Source organism: Gossypium arboreum, chromosome 11, assembly GCF_025698485.1.
Source record: "Gossypium arboreum isolate Shixiya-1 chromosome 11, ASM2569848v2, whole genome shotgun sequence".
NCBI lineage: Eukaryota > Viridiplantae > Streptophyta > Magnoliopsida > Malvales > Malvaceae > Gossypium > Gossypium arboreum.
Genome location: NC_069080.1, coordinates 106104916 through 106128436, shown reverse-complemented (window position 1 = coordinate 106128436; position 23521 = coordinate 106104916). Strand labels below are relative to the sequence as shown.

The window sequence follows — 23521 nt, the reverse complement described above, 5'->3', positions numbered from 1 at the left end:
AAAATTATATTTTAAAATTCATTTTTTATCTCTTGATATACCATATTTCGGTCGGTAAAGGCGAATCAATCGGTAAGCACTGATATAATTAGTACCAACTGTATTTTGTATCGAAATAAAACTTAAAGTTTATTATTTTAATTTACTACCAAGAAAAAAAATTCCGAATAACATTGACTACATTAAAAAATTGCTGAAATCCAGACTCAATCTTAAATCACGCAAATAATAGTGGCTAGTTGATTAATAAATTTGACTATTATGTAGTATGGACCCAAATAATTAAGGAGACCAAAAAAATATCATTTATGTTGTTTAATTAATAAACACAAAATTTAATTTTTGTAACATTTCATCCATTTTCAAATTTTCCTTTGACCTTTGAAACTGTATTGTGATATTCAATTTCTTTATTTTGTGAATTAAGATATGTTTTTTTTTGCAAGGGAGATGGCATATGTAGAAACCATTCAAGAGAACAAATCTGAATGGAGAGATGAGAAATGATAAAAATCTTAGTAAATTTAATGTTCCTCAATATTTATATAATATAAGTGCTGGATTTGTAGACATTTCACTAATATCAACTCCCACAGTTTAAAAACTATGCTTGCATATGCCAATGATGCAAGCATCTATTATAAGTGGCTAAATAAACACTATAATATAGAATTTTCAGGACTACAAGCAGGATTCACAATCCATTTACCATTTTATTATGTACAAAAACACAGATACCCCTATTTTAACATTCTTGTATAGAACTGGCATAATAAATCCTTGACACTTGGAGAACAACAGCAGATGAGTGGTCCAGATTTCTCCAAGCAACATTGCTTTAAATACCATCATAGTAACCACCGAATGTTATTTGAGCTCTGGTGATTGGTACTCCTCTCACCATTGAAATTGCTTCATTGAGTTTAGTTGTGTGATGAACCACTTGTTTCATCCTCTACAATAACAACAAATTAAGTTACTTAATCTACAAGTATTATCTAAAAATGGCCCTAAATTTAATGTGATGTAATTTGGAAGAAATGGTGTTGCTTTTTAATTTGGACTCTTAAATGATGAAATGTGTATATCCTTTTCATTATTATTTGCATTGTAGGGGTAATAAAGAAGACAAAATATATCTCTAATGTTCACATCAACATGTTTTATTTAACAAATATCAGATCAGTTAAAACTATAAATTTACAAAGATTCTCAATTTTCCAGGAAAGTTAAAAAAATAGACAAGAAAAAGTGAGAAAATTTTCATACCTTGTCATCACTGTAACGTTGGAACAGCAGTTTCTGGTTCAGTTGTTGTTTGTTCCTTTGTTGAGTTCCAAAAATGATGATGCAAAAAGTAGCCGCAGCAACACCAAAAGAGCAGATGGCTCCGATACCAGTCAAACTCCATTTCCATAAATTAAGGCCACCAGAGCTTTCTTCCCAGTTTACATCTTTATTCTCAGCTTTCTTTTCCACCAAATCTTTTATTTTGGGGGAACTCATGTTCTCCAAAAATCCAGTTTCATCGTCAAAATTAAACGTACCTGCAGCATCCAATTGAGGGATAACTCCTTTCGTAGTGGACCTTGGTGAGTCCATTTTGTTGGTCATGTCGACAGATTCATTGTTGTTGTAACTTGGTTTCCTAAACGAAACTTGTGTCTTCACTTCTTTATCACCTCCAACTGATTCCATACCAGCTTCTTTGATCTTCTCAAGGATCATGGATGGTGTAGAACTGAAATCAAGAGGTACCCTTTTGGTGATTTCCTTCCCTAGTTCATTTTCTGGAACCTTAAGGATTCTTGGTTCCAATGGAAATGGAACTGGGACAACTTGTTTAGCTATCTTCCCTGAATTCCCTGACGGTGGAGACTGTTCTTCATCGAAGTAGTCTGTGAAGAAAACAAGGTTTGAATCAGAAACTTGTTTTCCTCCATGGTCTTGATTGATATCCAGGAATCTATTATCAGGGAGGAAAACCCATTCATGATCAATATCCATCTCTTGGTGAATCATATTTTTTAGGAAATGGAATCTGATTCAAATGGGGGAGTTATTATAGGAAGTGAGGTGGGTGAAGGGATTTGAATTATTGGATCAAAAAAGGTGGCTTTACAAGGAGTTTTATGTGGAATTATGAGTGATGAGAGCAAAGGCCACCAGCACAAATGGTGTCCTCTAGCTCTTTGGAGTGAGAGATTAAACCTTTCAACCAAGAAAAAAATGACAGTTTTGAGTTCCTATGAGCTTATCCCTTCTAACAGGATGACAAATTAAGGGTGGTCCAAAGGGACCCACTAAGAGAATGCCTTCCCTCAAGTACCCAGTTCCAGGATATTTCTTTTTAGTTTTTTAATTTTTTCTTTATTTTTTTGTCAACAGTTAAAAGTTTTGAATACTATACCAACAGTTTGGTTAAAGTGAAGCCAACAGCCTACAATAAACCAGATAATGTTTTGAATACTATAACCACACCCAATAGTATATTTTTTCATATTATTATTAAACTAAGTAATGATTCCCAATTTAGATGATGAGAAAAAAAAAATAAAGAGGAAGAGAAAAGGAAAAGGAGGTGTCGGTTGCTTGTAGGAGTTTGCTTGGAATGATAGTGACTGGTAGGTTTTCGAAGAAAAAAAAAAAAAAGGAGAAAAATAAGATAGAAAAGATGAAAGTGAAAGGGGCATACAACTGTCCAGGGACTGGTATCTTCCTTTTATTATAATTACAAAGTTAAAAGATAAAGATCGTTTCTCTCCTAAACCATCTAGATTTACCTCTCATAAAACCTTTATTGGGTAGGCATATTTTCAAACACAGATAATAAACTTGTCTTCCATCATCAACAAAGTATTGATCCACTGGTAACTTTCATGAGAGTTGGATTTATATATATATACATATATAGCAAGTTTAGGTTAAAGAGAGGGGAATCCGTCTCGAGTATGCATTAGGGAAGTGTTTTTTTATTACAAGAAACACATTGTGTCTGTTTTGGTAAGTCGTTTTCCATGGAAACCAAACACGTTGCAGCTAAAGCCTTCGTATTGTTAAAAACTGCCTCCCCAACCTAAACCTAGCTTAGGTTGAACCATGGAGTGGCCTGGGAAGAAATTAATATAAAAAATAAAGAAAAGAATCTATGTACAAGTTGGTAATTAGTAATTTTGAACATGATAGAATTTTAATATGATTAATACAACATGGCTTATACCATATTAACATTTAGAAGAAGAATATAAGACTGATACATATGTTATTACCATGTATAGACTTTACGCTGCCTAGACGTGGTCTGTTTCATTAATTTATATAAAACGTGCATTCACTCTCTGCTTTTTTGGACATTTTCAATTTTCAATTTTTCTCTGTTTTATAAATAAGATCATAATACACTTCAGTACACTTCAACTCACGTCCTTTTATATTGACAATACATTAATAATAATATTCTTACCAATTAAATTAAGACTCAATCAATATATTAACCATCATTTTAACTATAAAAATATAAAAAAAGTTTTAGACAGTGATTTATTAATTGGGTATTTATTTTTCCTAAAAATAACATATGTTGAATTCATAAATGAAGATGATACCAACCCATGAGTTGTAGACCGAAGCCACAAAACAGGACTTTGCCTAATGGGCTAATTATTAAAAGCAAGGTGAGACAAGTGAAAATCAAATTGAATTCTTATTCAAGAAATCATTTATATTAGCTTGAATGAGGCTTATGATGAGTGTGACGTTAAGAAGTCCAAGTTTAACTTTTGTTGGATCAATTTTGGAGTTCTGAAATAAATTTCTCTTTCGGCCATGCTCTTGTTGGATTGAATTAGAAAAAGAGTCGCGACAGATCCAATGGACTTTACGGATTAGCTGTTGAAAATCAAAGCAAAATTGTGATAGTCCGTTTACAAGAAGTGCAGCCCACATTGGTTGATTCTATACCAAGTAAATTACGTCCGCATACAATAAATGATAAGAAGGTAGCTTGAATAAGGAGACTTGGAGATAATGGGGACATTTAAATATTTTTATCTCTTTTAAATTGTTTTTTTTACCTCTTATCTTTATTTTAAATCTTTTTTTAAAATTTTTTTTGTATCTCTTTCATTTTTTTTTCATTGGACATTTGCCACCCACTTTTAGACCAAGTTAATGAATATTGAAGTTTTTCTCACTTTGGAAAAATAGTTTGTGAATTTGAGAGTTAAAAGTGAATTTTCTCTTGATTTTTTTGAAGTTTGTTTCCTTTTCAAGTTCTTTCGAAGTGGTAGAGGATTCAAGCTAGTGTGAAAGCTAGAAATTTTTTTTAGGGGCCGGACGAAATTTTAATTTTTTATAGTTTATATCTTTATAATTTGTAAAGAATTAAATCGAATTTTTATAATTTTAAGAGAGGTCAAAGTGCAATTTTATTATTATTAATTTAAAATTTTTAAAAAAATTAAGGGCCAAAATAATAATTTTACATTTTATGGGGGCCATCATAGCTTCGCCCCTGATTCAAGCTTTTTCCTTTGGTCGACGTTTCTAATTCCTCTAAATTAGGGGTTTCATTGGAGTCCACCTGATTATTGAGGATTTTGAACAGCCTTGTTCAAGAGTTTTATAGAGTTCTCTATCTCATTCTTCTTTTTATTTACTTTATATTTTCTGATTATTATTGTGATATTTTGATATTCAAAACTGATTTCTCTCTAGTATTTGTTCCAGATCATGTGGGTTCCGCATTAGTTGGTATCAAAGTGAATTTCAATGATGACTTTATCAAGTGTCGTTAAAGGAAGAGATGATTAGAGTAATAAAGGTGTTAAAGGTGACTCAGCTAAGGAGTACAACCCTTTGTTGATTGAGGCCTTACAAGGTTAAGTGAACCAGATGAAAAATAAACAAATTTAGCTTTAAGGGCAGACAGTGCAATGATCAAAGAGCAAATGGAGTTTCTTGCTCAGACCATTTCCAATCAAGAGAGAATAATGGTTGATAGTTTTCAAAAGCTTACTGAGGCCTTACTAATCATTCAATCTCTAATGATCAAACTTCTAAAAGAAAGGAGGTTGACATAGCTGATCCAGACCCAAAGTCTGATGGTGCTGATGTTGAGTCTGAATATGTTCTTAAAAAGGAATGTAACAGAGATGTACTAAAGTCGAAGATTTCTTCCTTCTCTAGAAAGAACGTTTCTAATGCTTACCTTGAGTGGAAAGTAAAGATTGAGGCAATTTTTGCATGCTAAAACTATTCCATTGAAACAAAGGTAAAATATGCCTTCGTTGAGTTCATTGGTTATGCTCTAACATGGTGGGATTAGTTGTGTATTTCCGGGATCCTTAATCGCAAGACACTGGTTAGGTCTTGGGTTGAGCTGAATACCATTGTACAAAAGCAGTTTATGTCACCATATTACTATCGTGAGATACATCAAAGGTTCCAATGCCTTACTCAAGGTAATGAGACCATTGATGAGTTGTAAAAAGAAATGGAAGTCATCAAGACTTGTACTAGTATAGTGGAAGAACATTATGTCACCATGGCAAGATTTCTAGCAAGGTTAATTCCTAAGATTGGAGACAAAGTGGAAATGTATCAACATGTTGACATTGAAGAGATGTATCAATCAACCTTAAAGATTGAGAAATAGTTGCAAAAACGTAGACAATCAAGGGTGTTTGTTTTAGATCAAGTTTCCATGGAGAATTAAAGGGGAATTACCATAATATCAAAGGAATGAAAAAGTTACTCCAACTGAGCCAAAAAAATGCAACCAAAGAGAGAGGAATGTCTAATGCTTTTCAAGATTCAAATTCTGCTTCTAATGTTCAACTTACATCTTCTCCATTTTCTCCTTTTCAAAGTGTTCCCAGAAAACTAAAGGACAACGCATGCTACAAATGTTAAGAAAGGGGTTGATATGCTAGAGATTGTGCAAATTGACAAGCTCTTATATTTCGTAATGATGGTGATGTTAACATTGAATCTGATGATGGAGATGAGTTAGTTGGTTTGCCTCATTTGGTGGATGATCATGGTAATATTTTATATGATGACTGTGAGTTTGAAGAAATTTTTTTAAAAAGTAAGCAAGCCCTTATTGCTAGGAGAGCTTTGAATGCCCATGTTAAAGATAAGGGCAAGAGCAAAGAAAAAATATCTTCCACATTGAAAAGTGAAGATCCTTGATCATTGAAAGTGGGAACTACACTAATGTTGTAAATCAGTCACTTATTTCTAAACTTGGTTTGTCGTGTCTTAAACATCCAATGTAACGCCCCAATTTTCAGGAATTCTGTGAATGTTGGCAAAATTTCATGCTTTAATTTTGTCATTTGTGAGTGAAATTATGAAATAGGACCTATGTGAAAATGTTTGAAAATGCTATAGGCTAAATTGAAGTGGCCAAATAAATAGGAGTGCAAAATAGGAAGATTTGCATGACAAACCTCCCATTTTACATGAAGTGGCCAGCCATCATGTTGTTGTAGACAAAATGTGCACTTGATATCCATAATTTATGGTACAAATTGATACAAATTGATAATGGTTTAGGTAAATGTTCCATGATAATGGGTTAGGTAAATGTTTCATGATAATGAGTTAGGTAAATGTTCCATGATAATGGGTTAGGTAAATGTTCCATGATTGGAATTTCATGTCTTTTGTATTAAAGAATTAAATGGATGAAATATGAAATTTTATTAAAAGAAAAAGGGGTGAAAAGAACAAAGTTTTGTCCATCTTTGTTCATCATAGCCTAAAGTTAGAGAAGAGAAAGGAGAGGAGAAAGCTCTTGAATGTTCGGTCACTTGGGGAAGAAAATTGAAGGTAAGTTCATGGTAGTTTGCTTCTATCTTGATGTTCATGAGTTCTTCTTGATTCTACCTTAACTCTTGAAGCATATTTTGGTTTTTGGTTGTGTTGTGAGCATTTGGTCATGAATTAAAATGAAGGAAATGGTTGTTGTTTCATGTTCTTTTGATGAAAAATGGAAGATATGTGAAGTTGAGCCAAACAAATGAGCATGCATGTGCTTAGATGCTAAGGGGAAAAATCGGCTAATATGTTGTGCTTTAAAATGATGAAATGGAGATTATACTTAAGTAAAATCATAGATATGTGATGATTGATTGGTGATATACATGTTTAAAAAAAAAAACATGCATGCAAGTTATGTGTGAAAGAGTGATTTGATAATAAATCTGCTTGGGACAGCAGCAGTAACCTGACTTTGGAAAATCACCATAAATTGTGGGAGATGAGTTAGAAGCTGCATAAATTATGTAATTAAAGCTTAATGAGTCTAGTTTCAAATGGAATAAACGAGAACATATTTTGAATTCTATACAATGAGAAATTTGATTCGTAATGAAGAGTGGTCAGATTAGTCAAACAGTGAAACATGCAAAACTTTGAGAAAAATCTGGTATTGATTGGCCAAATCAAAAATTCTGAAAATTTTATGGATATAAGATATATGAGTCTATTTTCAAGGAAAATTAACAGAACTTGATTTAGAGTTTCGTAGCTCCAGTTATAAATGATTTAGTGACTGTTGCTCAGGAAGACAGCTTGCAGTGAAATTATGATTATGTGGTAAACATTGATAAAAATTTGTTAATGAGTTGCTTATTGTTTCTTATAAGCTTACTATGATATGTAGGTGTGGTTGGCCGAATATTGTAAGGGGTTAATACGTAGTTTGTATTTGAATAGTTAGATTAACGTGTTAGTAATCCAATTGTAGGCGGTTCGTGTGTGGATCTCGTCAGCATATCGTCGCAAACAGGTGTGTAACTAACACCCTCTTTCTTAGTCTGGATCGGCAAAAGTCGAAAAGCCGAAATGCCGAAAACCAATATTTTGTAGATTTGCGAGTGTGCGAATGCTCGTGAGGTAAATCGATTAATATTTTTGGTAAGCTGCAAAATTTGGACTGCAAAGTACATGATTTCTGTGCCCTCGATATTTTTGGGCTTAATGGGCCAAAATTGGAATGATGGGCCAACGGGCCCAATTCGGTAAGAACCCTCGGTACGTGATTCTGTTAGTACGTGAAAAGTAGGAATATGCATGAAAAACCCTAAAATAGATAAATTACTGAAATAACTTTAAAAGTGGAAAATTTACGCTTTACCCCTAGTAGATAAATTACCGAAATACCCTAGGGTTAAATTGACCTAAATGCATGTTTGATTGTTGTTATTTCTTGCATGCCATGTTGTTATTATTTGATGCATGGGATTGGGATATTGACGAGCAAGAAATCTTGAAAGTGGCTTGTCCACGTCTTGGAGGCTTTGCCTCAATTTATCGTTAACTAAGCAGCAAGGTCGCAACTATGGAGTGTTAAATTTGGGTGGGTTGAGCTATTCCCCACATGGAGTGTAGCGCTGGTACGGGTGGAGTGTAGTGGTTGGTGGGTTGAGTAGTCTCCCAAATGGGCTTGCATATGTTATTGATGTTGCATATATTTTGAAATGGGCCTATGGGCCATACATTATCTGAATAAGGGCTAAGGCCCGTTTATTATAATCTGAAAGGGCTCGGTCCATTACCCTTTGTTACTGAATGGGCTTAGGCCCAATAAGCTTGAGCTGACTTGGGCTTTGAATGGGTTTTCCTTACACACTGAGTTTCCCCAAACTTACCCTTTTATTTTCATCCACGCAGGAAATCCCCAACCATAGTGGGCTTGGAGCTGTGAGGGAATTCGGAGTGGCCACCCGTTCTGAAAGTTTGGTTTTCTTCTGGTGAACTGGACATCCTATTATTTACGTTGAGGTTTGGGTTTTTAAATGTAATAAGACCGCTTAATTATTTTTGATGGTTTTAATATGTATTACTAAGATAGGTATTACTTATTTTAACTGTTGAAATTGGATAGCTTTAGGCCGCATTTTCAAAAAAAAAAAACAACAATTGATTTCAAAATAACACGACAACAAGCAAAGCTTTCGCAATGAAAGATTTTCCAAAATTAATCACTTTTCCTAAAAATGACTTAATCAAATCGGTTTCCTAGAAATATCCATGACGTTAAGGTGTGGCAATGGCGATATGCATGTCTAGGATTGGATCCGAAGGGAGCTTGGTACTTAAGCAGTCCGATGGACTCACCACCTCTTTTCCGGTTTCCTACCTGGTGCACAGCTTCCATTCACTTTAACCTATAATGAAATTATCTTTTAAAACACTACGTAAGTTTTTCTGGATCAACAATATAAAATATTTTGAACGCTTCGATGTGGCATGTCGGATCCGGTCATAACGTCTGGGCCGGGTTTGTGGTGCTACATCCAAAGTGATATCGACCCCAATGGCTTAACGACACTAGGGAGTTCTTTCGACATGAGCATCATGATGGTTTTAAGAATCATCATTCCTTTGCATTCCAAAAAAGGAAATTTACGTTGGCGCCACTTTCTCCTTGAGAAGTCTACAATGATCAATTAAAAATTACAAGAGAAATGGGCAAAGGAAATGAGGACTTTATGGACATGTTTCCCACAAAAAAAAAAGCCAAAGGGTTTACCTCATTTACGAGGAATTGAGCATCAAATAGACTTTGTGTCCAGTGTGAGTATCCTTAATCGATCGACTTATTGAAGTAATCCTAACAAGACTAAAGAGTTGGAATGTCAAGTTGACGAGCTCATAGAGAAAAGCCACATCTGTGGGAGCCCAAGTCCATTTGCCATTCAAGTGCTCCTTTTACCTAAGAAAAATAACTCGTGAAAAATGTTTGTTGATTATCGTGCTGTCAACAAATTTTAGTATAGTATCACCACTTCATTCCTCATTTTGATGGCATGCTAGATGAATTAAATGGTGCTTTCATTTTTACTAAAATAGATTTAAAAAGTGGTTATCACCAAGAATGAAACACAAAGATGAGTGGAAAAGTGCTTTTAAAAATAAGTATGGTCTTTATAAGTGGTTAGTAATGTCGTCTGGTTTAACTAATGCTCCTAACACTTTCATGCGCCTAATGAATCACGTACTTAGACTTTTTACTAAATTTGAGGTTGTCTATTTTGATGATATTCTTATTTATCGTGTATCTTTGATTGAGCATGTAAAAGTTGTTTTGGAATTTTTAAGGATAGAACAATTATTTGATAACCTTGAAAAATGAATGCGTATATTGAAAATTTTATTTTCTTAGATTTTGTGATTAGTTCTTTTGGTATCCATGTCGACAATTATAAGTTAAGTGCTATTAAAAGGTGGCCTATTCCAACAACCATGTTTGAGGTAAGATCTTTTCTAGGATTAGATGGGTTTAACACAAGTTTGTAACTTTAAGTAAGCTAATTAAAAAAGATTTGAAATTTAATTAGAAAAGAAAACAAGATTTGGCATTTAATGCGCTTAAAGATAGATTATGTACTACATCTATTCTTGTTTTGACCTAATGTTGATCTTTCCATACATTCATAGTATTAACATTCTTCAAAGGCCAAGGAATTTGTTTCAAAAAATATTTAACTTCAAATATGGCAAGTTATAACATGTCATTGTGATGATGGAAGTGACCACTTCTTTTTGGCACTTAACTGGCCACTTCAAAACTTGTCTAAACAATCTTTCCTGTAGACAAAATTTTTAACCAAACCATACAAGTCAGGAAGCTAATCTACAAAACAACCATAGCTACCCCTTAGTACAATCCTTAATCCAAAAGACTTCTAAATATTATTAATGGTTGTATGTTTTTAATTTTTCCTAAGTATTACTTAAGTCCCTACATGAAAACACAAAATTCAACCAATCCAAATCACAATTCAACCACATAAGCTCAATTTCAATTTCAATTTCAATAATCACATAATTCATCATAAACTTATTTAATTAAGGCTAAACTTTAAAGATTAAAAAGTATCCAAGTTCTATATTTAGGGCCATTAAAACATTTCATCTATAACCAACATTACCTATGTACATGCCAAAACTAAAACTAAAATGTTAACCATACTCTCTTCCAAGCTTGAAGATGTGATGAGATGAGCTGACAACAACCTTGGTCCTAGCTCTTCAAGTCTAGCTTCTACCTACACGTTAGAAAGAAACGCGTTAAGCTTGTGACAACTTAGTAAGTACTACAAGAATTTAACTCATCATTCAAAGTCTAATTAACATTAATTTATACATTTAGATAAGTATCATTCTAATTTATTGTCATCATATAAATAAATCAAAATATAATACTTCATAATTTACTTACCATCTCATTAAACCTTTATTACCATGTTTCTTTGTACAACCCAATGTAGACTAAGTAGAACATATAGGATATTTGAGACAATATTATGTGGTGCTCAATTCACAATATCACATCGAAGTGCTCAATTATAATCTGGCCAAAGATCGAATTTTGGAGACATATATACATAATCTATCTTTGAGGTCGTCGCGTATGATTGAACCCCATTTAGAAGATGCAGGATTCTTGCATGTGTCCCGTATGCTCGGGGGTGTAAATTGGACCCCACACTTATCAACATGTTGGTGAAAAGATGGAGACTCGAGACACACACATTCCATTTTCCATGCAGTGAGTGTAAAATTACACTCAAGGATGTTCAATTACAGCTCAAGTTACCGGTGTATGGACCAATCATTACGGAATCAATGGTTATTGGATATTGGAGCAGCGTTTGCGAGCAACTGTTAGGCAAGGTGCTGGACAACTTAATTGGTAGCCGAATAGAGATGAAATGGTTGCAAGAAATTTCCAAAATCTCCACGAGAGTTCAAGTCCCATTGAAGAGAACAACACAATTGAACATATATCTTAAAGTTAATTGGAGGTGTTCTAGTTCCTGATAAATCTCAAACTCTTGTACATTTAAGTTGGCTGCTATAACTTGTCGACTTGAAAAAAGCGGACTGGTTTAGCTGGGAGTTAGTTGTGTTGGCGACATTGTATTGAAAGAAGTGTTGAGCAATGAAACCACAAAAAAATTAAAATTAGTAGTTTCGTACTCCTTCTGTAGTCATGGGTATAGTTTCGGCTTCCATTTTCACATCCTTGAGTTAACTACCCTTATGCTTTCCATTTGTAACAAGGTAAAATTAATTCTATAATATGTTTATCATAATATTATTTAATTAGATCAATTTCTGAAAAAAATATTATTTGAATAGGTGAATCCATAACCCGAGTTATGTGGGATTACTAGAGAAGCACGAAGATATCTAGCTACTACTAGATCAAGGATCAAATGCTGATGTTAGTTTTTAAAAAAATTAATTATATAATCTTTATTTAAGGATTTCAAAATTAATAATAATTTGATAATAAACTTTATTATTTCATACTATAATTTGAATGAGCATTATACTCCAATCCAAGAATTCAACAAAGCATCATGTCTGAATTCTTGGTCCGTCCCAATGTGTGGTATGTGAAACTGCCATTGATAGTTTACACCATGGTAGAGATGGACGAATCCACTGGAGTGGTGCGACAGTTCGGGTTTAGGCAAATTATTCCACTGTCGCCTCAAGATATTGAAGCACTGTACATGTCGACTTGTGTGGGACAACCGGTGAAGATTGACCTGTATTTCACAAGCAATATATCAACATTTAGGAGCATAGGTATGAGTTCTTACCTATTCGTGAACCAATTATCACTCAGGAATTGGTCACCTTTTCGGAGTACATGCCTTAGTTTAAGCACCATGGCAAGCCATATCTACTGTCAGAGTACGCGAGGGGCAGGCAATGTTGTATGAGTAGGCCACGATGATTGCACCAGAATCCAAAGTCTAGATTAGGTGCCAAGACGGGATTATCATTGACTCCAACCCACCAAGAGACACCGATGGTTGCACCACCTCCTGGTCAGTATGACTCAACTTATTTTGGTGCTTTCACCAACCCCGTATTTTTTACACAAGCACCACACTATGCACCACTATACCTTGCTTCAACACCTTTTGCAGATATGTTTTTAACACCACATGTTCTACATGTGTTTTAGTTTGTAAACTTCATCAAGAAAGCTATTGCAATCCACTCATACCCAGGCACATGCATTAATTGCATGTGCGCATAGATAACGAAGTGCGTCAAATCTCCTATAGTCATAGGTTCGTCATCTTAGGTTTACACGGTACACTCCCCTAAAAATACCTTTGTCAGGTTTGTCAAACATTGTAACCCAATATGATAGGTTTGGACGCGAGTGACACACTGTAGCCATATAGTTCGCTCATTTTGCATTGTTTCTAATTTCTTTCACCACATCCTCGCACTAATGTGATAGCCCTTAATATGTTAGTCATATTTTCTCCTCACTTTGGAAATAATGTTGCTAAGCTGAAATATGTTTCTTTCACTATCAATGTTACCGACAAAAGATGCATCCCCTTCAATACGAAATTGATGCATTCTGCTAGGTTCATTGTCATGTGCCCGTATTATAAACCCCCATAGTATGATTGAATACACTGGTCAAAGGGTATGTTAGAGAGGTAAACCGAACCATATCAGTTAATGGAGTGCAATTTCTCTAATATTTCATGAAAATGATGTTGGACAAACTCATACCCTACTGCAAAAAATAAATAGTGAATATATTAATGCAAACATTGCATATGTTAAAGCATGATAATAAAAATAGTGGCAAATACATACCCATGTTAATGATTTGTGTCTGCTGAGTATTCGAATGGTTTTGTTCATGGTAGTTAGCAATTACATGTCTTAGACAATACCTATGGTGTGTGTTATCTGATTTGCCACAATTTGTTGTAGCAAATTAAGGTCTTTCTGGCACTTAACAAGCTTGTTTTATAGCATTTTTATATGTTTTTATTTCGTTTTCGATTTTTATTTCTTTGTGTGTAATTTATATAAAATAAGTATTTTTACGCAATTTTGAGTTATGTTATGACCTAATGGGCCATTATGGGCCTTGGGATAATCTAACGACTTTATTTAGTGTGTAGGACACTATTTTTAGGCTTAGAATAGGAATGACGATTGTAATGTAGTGATACTTGGAAGTGGTGTCGCAATGATAAACCATAATTTATACATATTTTTTATCCCATACTTAGCATATTTTTGGATGAATTATCATTGGATTTATGGAATTTGATGCTCCTAATACTTTAATTTCATGTTTTATACTTAGAGAGTAAAAAGAGCGAAAAACGGGCTGAAAATGAAAAAAATAGGCCAATATGGGAAATCAACACGGCCTGGACTTCCTCACACGAGTAATTCACATGCCCATGTCTATTTAACAATTGCAACATGACCTAAGCCACCTTACACGGGCGTGTCACACGGGCGTGTCCCTGTCGAGCCCAAGTCTAGTCCTATTCGGAAAAGGCCACTGTTGAGGGTTTTGAAGCATTCTAAAGCCTATATAAACACCCAAGGAGGTACCTAGAAAAGACACACGGAGTAGGAGGCAACGAATTACTCGAAGAAAGCCGATTGATCCATCTCAGAAGCCGGATTATCCCTCAAGACTAAAGATCTCCCTTCAATTTCCTTCAGGAGTTTTTAGGTTTTCTTTATGTTTTGTTATCATTATTCTTTTGATATGTTTTATTTTACATTTATGAACTAAACCCCCAAATACTTAAGGGGAATGAAACCTAAGACGAATCTTTTTATTATTATCTAAATTATATGATAAATATTTGATTTGTTCTTAACTATATGTTCTTAATTCTTACTTTGATATTCCAGGGTATTAATTCAAGTTTTGATGTGCTTATTTAGAGGAGCAAAAGTCCTTGTCTAAGAGTAGATCTAACATAATTAAGCAGAGTTGATTGCACACCTAGAGATAGGGGGACATAATTTTACCGGATTAGGGTGAAACCTAATAAGGGAATCCATAAATCGAGTTAATACAACACTAGGGGTTTTAATTAGAAAGAGATTTCAATTAATCAACCTAGGGTTAGACGTTGTTAGTCTCGAAAGAGATAATAATATAAATTAGGGATTTCTATGGATCAAGTCAAATGAATAAATCCTCTAATTCAGCTGTTCGATAAGGTGCGCTTGCCTTTGTCGTGATAATAGTTAGTTTCCAAGAACGGACATTCATAAATTACAAAACTTATCACAATTTGTTAACATCAAGTTTTTGGCACCGTTGCCAGGGAACTAAGATATTAGGAATACTTAATTTTTATTACTTTAGCTATTTATTTTATTGCAATTTAAATTTTATTTTGATTTTTGTTACTAAATTTTCTTTTTCCTTCAGGCAGGGTTTTATAGTTTATGATTAGAAGAAATCCGTCGGGACCATTGCTTTTTGACAGTGAGATCGATCACATAGCTCGTAGAAATCGAAGAGAAATAAGACGAAGCCTAAGATACACAGAGAATGAGCAAGAGGACGATATTTCCACCACAACTGAGGAGATGGCTGAAAATCAAGAAAATCCGCTACCTCCTGCGATTGCTGCTGATCCAGTAAATTAGAATTCTGCTGCACACACTATGTATGATTATGCTAAACCTACTTTAATAGGAACTGAATCGAGTATAGTTAGGCCTATTGTTGCTGCAAATAATTTTGAATTGAAACCTAACACGATTCAAATGATACAACAGTTTGTTCAGTTTGATGGTTTGCAGGACGAGGACCCAAACACTCATTTGGCAAATTTTCTGGAATTCTGCGACACTTTTAAAATCAATGGCGTTTCTGATGATGCCATTCACCTTCGGTTATTTCCCATTTTCGTTGAGAAACAAAGCTAAACAATGGTTGAACTCGTTACCACGAGGGTCAATCACTACTTGGGAACAAATGACCGAAAAATTGTTACTTAAATATTTTTCGCTGGCTAAAATGACTAAGTTGAGGAATGATATCTCTTATTTTGTGTAGATGGATCTCGAAACACTCTATGATGCATGGGAGAGATACAAAGATCTTTTGAGAAGGTGCCCTCACCATGGGTTACCTTTATAGTTGCAGGTTCAAATGTTTTACAACGGTGTGAACCCCTTAACAAGGCAACTTATCGACGCAGCTACTAGTGGGACTATCAATAACAAAACACCTGAAGTGGCTTACGAACTTATTGAAGAGATGTCATTGAATAACTATCAGTGGCAAGTCATAAGAACAAAGCAAACAAAAGCAGCCGGTGTTTTCAACCTCGACACGGTTACTATGCTATCTAACCAGGTAGAACTTTTAAATAAAAAGATTGACGATTTATATGATTCTACTCAGGTACATTCAGTAATGAGAAATAGCACTTAAGAATCAACAAGCATCGATCCAAGGGATTGAAATTCAGATAGGACAGCTCGTTAAACTAATTTTTGAATGACCACAAGGTAGCCTACCGAGTAACACTAAATCTAACCTAAGGGAACATCTCAATGCGATTACCATTCAAGATAAGGAGGGGTTAGTTGGACTTGAACCAGAACCGAGGCAAGGAATTGGGGTAAGTAAAAGTAAAGGTGAGGTAGTCCACAGTAAGCAAAAATCGGTAAGTAAAGAGTACAAACCACAGGTGCCGTACCCCAATGCGACAAGGAAAGACCGCATAGATGAATAATTTGGTAAATTCCTTAAACTATTAAAGAAATTACATATTAACTTACTGTTTATTGAAGCTCTTTCGCAGATGCCAAACATAGTTAAATTTCTAAAAGAGCTTTTAGCAAATAAGCGGAAGCTGGATGAGTCATCGCATGTGGAGATAAACGCAGTTTGCTCAGGCATTCTGCAGAATAAGCTGGCCAACAAATTGAAAGATCCGGAGAGTTTTACGATTCCTTGTTTAATTGGTAACTTAGATGTTAGTAATGCTTTAGCTGATTTAGGGGCTAGTATTAATGTCATGCCCTATAAAATGTTTAAACAACTAGGTCTTGGGAAACCCAAACAAACTAGGATGAGTATTCAGTTAGCAAATAAAAAAAATTAGATTTCCTAGGGGCATTATTGAAGATGTACTCGTTAAAATTGACAAATTTATATTCCTAATCGATTTTGTTGTTCTAGACATAGAAGAGGATAGTGACGTGCCTTTAATTTTAGGAAGGCCTTTTTTAGCAATTGCTAGAATTATAATTGATGCTAGTACAGGTGAACTCACACTTCGTGTGGGTGATGAAACAATCACTCTTCAAGCTCGAAATTCTACTAATACTGATCATGTGGTGCAATCTTATTTGCAAGAAACACATTCGAAAAGCATACATGAGCCTTGCTCAAGTAACAACAAAGGACCTATCTATGAAGAACGAAGGTCACAAATTGAGGAACTAGATGAATGGCGGCCACAGAAATCGAGAGCACACGATAGACCAAAACTACGCCATGACGAGCTCAATGTTTCACCAAATCAACTTAAGGTTGAAGACAAAGTACTATTAGGTGCAGCAGACCCTCGTATTGCCACTTCTGAACCTAATGAAGCAATCTCTCTTACAGTACTTAGCATTTTTCCATATGGTACAGTTGATGTAATTCATCCTAAATTCAGCACCTTTAAGGTAAATTGTACCTGTCTAAAACCTTATTTTGAGTTTGATAGCAGGAATGAGAAGTGTAAACTCCTCGCACTACCATGACCACACAATAGAGAGGTAAGTCGAGCTTAGACTATAAATAAGTGCTCCTCGGGAGGCAACCCGAGCACTAACGGTGTTAACTTCTTTAAATTTTAATTTTTAACATTTAAATCACTAACTGAGTACTTGAACACAGGTTTTTCAGAAACCACACGGCCAGACACACGGGCGTGCCTTAGGCCGTGCTAATACCACGGGCGGCGACACGGTCGTGTGAAAACAGAGCGAAAGTTTTCCCCAACACAGGATTTGATACATTGCCACGGCCGTACGGCATGGCTGTGGACGAAACTGTCAAAACAACACGGGCGTGCGATACGCCCGTGTCTAGAAGCCGTGGTTGAAACTGATAAATTAACACGAGCATGCGACACGCCCGTGCCTACCACCCGTGCTCGAGACTGTGAAATTAACATAGGCGTGTGCATACATACATGGGCGTGGGAGAAGCGAACGAATCCGGACACGATCGTGCGACATGGCCGTATGCACCGACACACCCAATGAACATGGGTGTGGTCGAATTTCAGACGCGCCCCAAATTTTAAAATCATGAAATACACGGGCTGAAATAAGGCACGGCCGTGTGCCCTAAAATATATATAAACCCCTCACTATTCATCATCCCCTTCCCCAAAACCTAATCCTAGCCGTCGAAATCCTCTTCTCCACCACCGACCGGCCACCCTTAGCCCTTTTCTCTTCTCCTATTTTTCTTTCCTCTCTCCTATTATCCCCATGCGTGACCCACACGGCCCCATCACCCATGCCCGTGGTCGACCCCAATCGCACCCAACCTTCATGCCATCGCTCCTCCGACCACCGGTCCTCTTCTAACGGTTTTCTGTTTTCTTTTACTTTCTTTTGATGCTTACTAACATGATTTTTTTACCATATTATTTTGCTACTAATTGTTTATCATCCTTATTCCTTGGATTTAGTTCACATAATTTGTACCATATTCTTACCATGCTTAGCTACTTTTATCTAGTTCGTTTTTAATTTAGTCATGCTATCACTTTTCCATTTGCCATAAAATCTTTGTTAAGTTTGATTGCTTTTGGTTGAGTCTTGTTAGTGTTAGTAAATTTTAATTGCATTTGTTAGTTTAATTCATGATTAATTCTTTGTTGAATTTGTTGATATCTTTTACATTCATCAAGATATAAGAGTAGTTCTTCATGCAAGTATATCATGTTAAATCCACGCGGTAAGAAGACAACCGTTCTCGCCTCAAAGAAATGCAAAGGAGCAGCATCCTCCTCGGGTCTTACCGCCGAGATCAGACACCCATTCCTCAAATTTCTCTGGGACCACAAGAGGAGCTATTCTAGATATTATGGGCTTGACCCCTAGGTGTGGGCTATTGCATTGACTGGGCCACACTAGAACAAATCGAACTAGCTGACGCAGTTTAGGCCTTCTTGACGACTGACCCATGGGGGCTATTCTTTGAGATCGTCGAACCAATGTACCTCGAGCTTACACTCGAACTCTGTTCGACCTTCCACCTTCAAGTTGTTATAACAGAGTTCGATGATCTTGGAACGTTCTAGTTCCATCTCGGTGGTTTAGTTTGCCAGTTGAGCGTACTTGAATTAAGAGTCGGGTTAGGACTATACACGGAAGAGTTCATGGACGATGACGACTTCGCGAGTCTCCATGGCTACATCCACTACTCTCCTTCAAACTGCTGGAGGGCTCTCATCCTTGCTTCGGCCATCTATAACCCGAGTTGCTCCAAGGCATCGACTCTCACCTCATCCCTGGGATACCTACACGCCATCCTAGCCCACACCCTGACAGGACGGCGAGAGAGCACCGGTGTCATCAACACTTACGACGCCTATTTCTTATGGAGCATGGCGAATAGACACGTCTTCAACCTTGCTTATTTCATCGCCCTCGCCATTTGCCATCAAACGAAGTGGCACAGGAAGGGAGTCATATCCATCGGCCTTTCTATGACTCGTCTAGCACGGTACTTCGGTCTCCTCAACACAGCAGCGCAAGCATCCTCCCTCACCCTCATCGGTCAGATGTCCCCACAGGGCATCTTAAGTATACTACGTATGTAACACCCCTAACTCGTGACCGACGCCGGTGTCGGACACGAGGGGTTAACGGCCAAACCCTCTCAAGATACCAACCAATTTGACATTACCAGTCAGGCTGGAAAACTGCATCACCGTCGCCTTAAAAATCATATCTCGAGTTTCAAAACTCGGAAACTGGTTTCGTAAAGTTTCCCTGAATTTAGACTCATATACCCATCCATGGATTTATTTTTAGAATTTTTGGTTGGGCCAATTGGTACAGTTTATTAGTTAAAGTCACCCATGTTACAGGGACCGACTGCTCTGACCTTCGCGCTTTACAACTTGAATATCTCTCTGTACAGGGCTTTAATACTGGTGCCGTTTGTTTCTAATGAAACTAGACTCAAAATGGAATCTGTACATATAATGCATGACTCCTAATTCTTTCTGGATAATTTATGGTAAATTTTCAAAGTCGCGACAGGGGACCCAGAAACCGTTCTGGCCCTGTCTCACGAGAACCTTAATATTTCTCAGTATACTGCTCATGTGGTCGTTTCGTTTCGTCCATATAAAAATAGATTCATCAAGGTTCAGTTCCATAATTTACTTACTATTTAATTCTACTTCTACTATTTTTAGTGATTTTCAATCTCATCTCACTGCTGCTGTCCGCAACAGTTACTGCATGAACTATGCCAATTTCATGAATTTTTCCTTGGCCTTAATCATCCATCATACATGACACAAATTATGGCCACCTTATCAAAATTTGAGTTTCTAAGACTCGTGGCTATAGGTTCTAGCATCCCACTCGACGACCACATAGGCCATTTTCACATGGCTTAAAGTTTACAACCCACAATTCGACAAAATATAATAGCCTATACATGCCAAATGTTCTTCAACAACAAAAAAATACCACAAGATTTCAGCCGGTGTGATGACTTCAACGACGGTCCCGATCACGCTGAACAATACGAGTCCGAGAGACCTAAAATGGGTGACAAGAAAAACACCGAGTGAGTTTACAACTCAGAAGTCATAAGCATTCATCAATCCACCGATAAAGTTACTACTACATGTACAACAAATGAGGCTAGGTACTCGTCCATATCGAATCTATACCATAATACCTCGGACCTTCGGTCCAATCTCGTACCAATTCATACATCCACATTTCATATTCTACACAACAAGATAATCGAAGCATTTTTACACATTAACTCATTTTCCAGCACAACCATACAATTTCAATCATCACATAGATTTAAGGCTTACCAATTTCAACCCCAAGCATGAACGTATTCTCTATTCGTCATGAGCTCGAGGTACTTACCCGATCCGCTGTCCATACTCAATTCAATGGAGACACACCTCCATATATTTAAAATACGCACACACAGTGCTTACTACTCGATTTCGCACACTTAGTGCCACGTAATTTAAGCCCGCACACACGATTGCCATACCCTCCGAGCTCGCACACCCAAAGGTCAGATTTTTCCAGCTTGCACACTTAGTGCCATATATTTCCAGCACGCACACTTAGTGCCATATATTTCCACACGCACACTTAGTGCCGATCTAAATCACCGTACACACGTATTGCTCAAGACACTTAGTGCCGAAAGCAAACTTTCTACACATTTCACTATTTCTTTTACATTCAACAAATGTCATCACTCCATACACATACATTTTCATTCATATATATATATCATCCCATTAAACACAATTGCATAAATTTTACAATCATTTAAGCAATATCAAATACGTGCTTAATGACTTACCTTGTTTGGGGTAGAACGGTTCCAAATCGGCTACTCGTTTGCTTTCTCCTTTCCTTTGTCCAATCTAGTTCCCTTTGCTCTTGAGCTAAATCAAACAATTTACCTCTCCATCAAACACAAACATACGGCATTCACATGCATTATTATGGTTATTGCGAATACTTAACACAAGTAAGCTGAAAATTTACTCAATCTCATCTTAATTTATTGCTACTTATTTATCAAAGTTTCCAATACAAGGTATTTAACACCTATGCCCATTTGTACCCCATATGGCCGAATGCTTCATTCCTTACCCAATTAACCATCCAACAATTTTTCAGCCTCATTACCACCCTTTTCATGTCTAATTGTTTAAATACTCTCAAGCTCATTCACAAGTACTATTATACATCTCATTAAGCATTAATCATGTTGCAACATAAATTCTATAGCATGGCCGAATACTCATGCACACACACATAACAACAAGAACTCAATGGCACAAAATTTCCTTTTTGTTAAACATTCGAACTTACTCATTTCCATACTTTCATCACAACAACATCAAAACACTCACCAAGGAAAACAACATGCATGGCCGAATTTTAACTCACCTAACAACTTAGTTTCGATTTGAGATTCAAGGAAAATTTTGAACCAATCCTCCGAATCATGCATGCATTTTCAAGAGTGGCATAAACATACCTTCTTGTATCAAAACACCTTAGTCTAGTAAGCTCCCATGGCTGATTTTCTCAAGCTTTTTCCCCCCTTTCTTCTTAGTATATTCGGCCAAGCAAGGAGAAAATGAGAGAATGAACACCCTTTTTTTTCTTTCTTTCTTTGCTTTTTGTTTCTCTCATGTATGCAAGGGGGAAAGCATCCACACTCTTTTTTTTTGTTATCATCATTTTCTTTTTTCCATTTCTTTAATGCTAACTTTCTTATTTTATTGTTTCCTACATGCATCACTAGTCTAACATGTTGGAGACATGTTTCCACCCATAGCATGGCCGGCCATCATGCTTCATTTTGGCTAATTTGACATGCAAGGACAACACTTTCCCACATGTATTAATAGGCCACCTTACATTTGCCTAGCACATTTCTAAATTTTCTCACATAAGTCCTATTTGATAAAAATTCACTTACAATTAACAAAATCCAAACATGAAATTTTCACACATGCATATATACATATAATGAGCATCAATTATGATGGTTAATTATTATTATGACTCGGTTTAGTGGTCCCGAAACCACTTTCCGACTAGGGTCAATTTAGGGATGTCACAACTCTCCCCCACTTAAGAAATTTTCGTCCCAAAATCTTACCGTAAATAGGCTCGGTATCGCTCTTTCATAGAGTCCTCAAGTTCCCAAGTGGCTTCTTCCATTCCGTGTTTATGCCACAACACCTTCACTAACGGGATTTTCCTATTGCGCAACTCTTTTACTTCACGCCTCATAATGTGAACCAGTTCCTCTTCATAGCTCAAATTAGGTGAATCTCAATCTCGGATGGAGCAATTACGTGCGATGGATCGACCTATATCGTCGAAGCATCGAGACATGAAAACGTTGTGAATCCTTTCGAGCTCGGGGCAAAATTAATCGATATCGATCGCCCAATTCGTTCGGATACTTCATATGGCCCGATGAACCTCGGACTCAATTTGCCCTTACGACCAAATCTAAGCACCTTCTTCCAAGGTGAAACTTTGAGAAAGACCTTGTCTCCAACACGATATTCAATATCTTTTCTTTTAAATCCGCATCGACTTTTGGCGATCCGGCGACTTTCAAACTTTCACGAATTACTCGAACTTTTGCTCGGCATCCTTAACCAAATCAACCTCAAGAATTTACCTTCACTAAGTTCAGTCCAGAATAATGGGGTACGGCATTTACGATCGTATAAAGCCTCGTAAGGCGCCATCTTAATACTTGATTGAAAGCTATTGTTGTAAGCGAATTCAATCAAAGGCAGATACTGTTCCCATGAACCACTAAACTCAAGGATGCAACATCTCAACATATCCTCGAGTATTTGAATTATCCGTTCGGATTGACCATCGGTTTGGGGGTGGCGATGCTAAAATGCGTTTGGTACCC

At 36.3% G+C, this 23521-nt stretch overlaps 1 protein-coding gene, 1 long non-coding RNA gene and 1 other non-coding gene across 3 annotated transcripts; 1 reads left to right on the top strand and 2 right to left on the bottom strand.

Moving 5' to 3' along the window:
• Positions 1–596: 596 nt before the first annotated feature.
• LOC108470477 (uncharacterized) lies at positions 597–2268 on the bottom strand. Its single transcript, XM_017771801.2, has 2 exons — positions 1270–2268; positions 597–955 (listed from the first exon to the last, which is right to left on the bottom strand). Exons 1-2 carry the CDS (start codon positions 2020–2022, stop codon positions 839–841), a joined length of 870 nt encoding a protein of 289 aa, XP_017627290.1. The 5' UTR covers positions 2023–2268; the 3' UTR covers positions 597–838.
• A 5544-nt stretch (positions 2269–7812) lies between these two features.
• LOC128283500 (uncharacterized) lies at positions 7813–8873 on the top strand. Its single transcript, XR_008273861.1, has 2 exons — positions 7813–8030; positions 8683–8873. It is a non-coding gene; the product is annotated as an uncharacterized LOC128283500 (long non-coding RNA).
• Positions 8874–15853: 6980 nt separating this feature from the next.
• On the bottom strand, positions 15854–15960 carry LOC128284675 (small nucleolar RNA R71). The gene has a single exon (XR_008275097.1). It is a non-coding gene; the product is annotated as a small nucleolar RNA R71 (small nucleolar RNA).
• Between the last annotated feature and the right edge of the window lie 7561 nt (positions 15961–23521).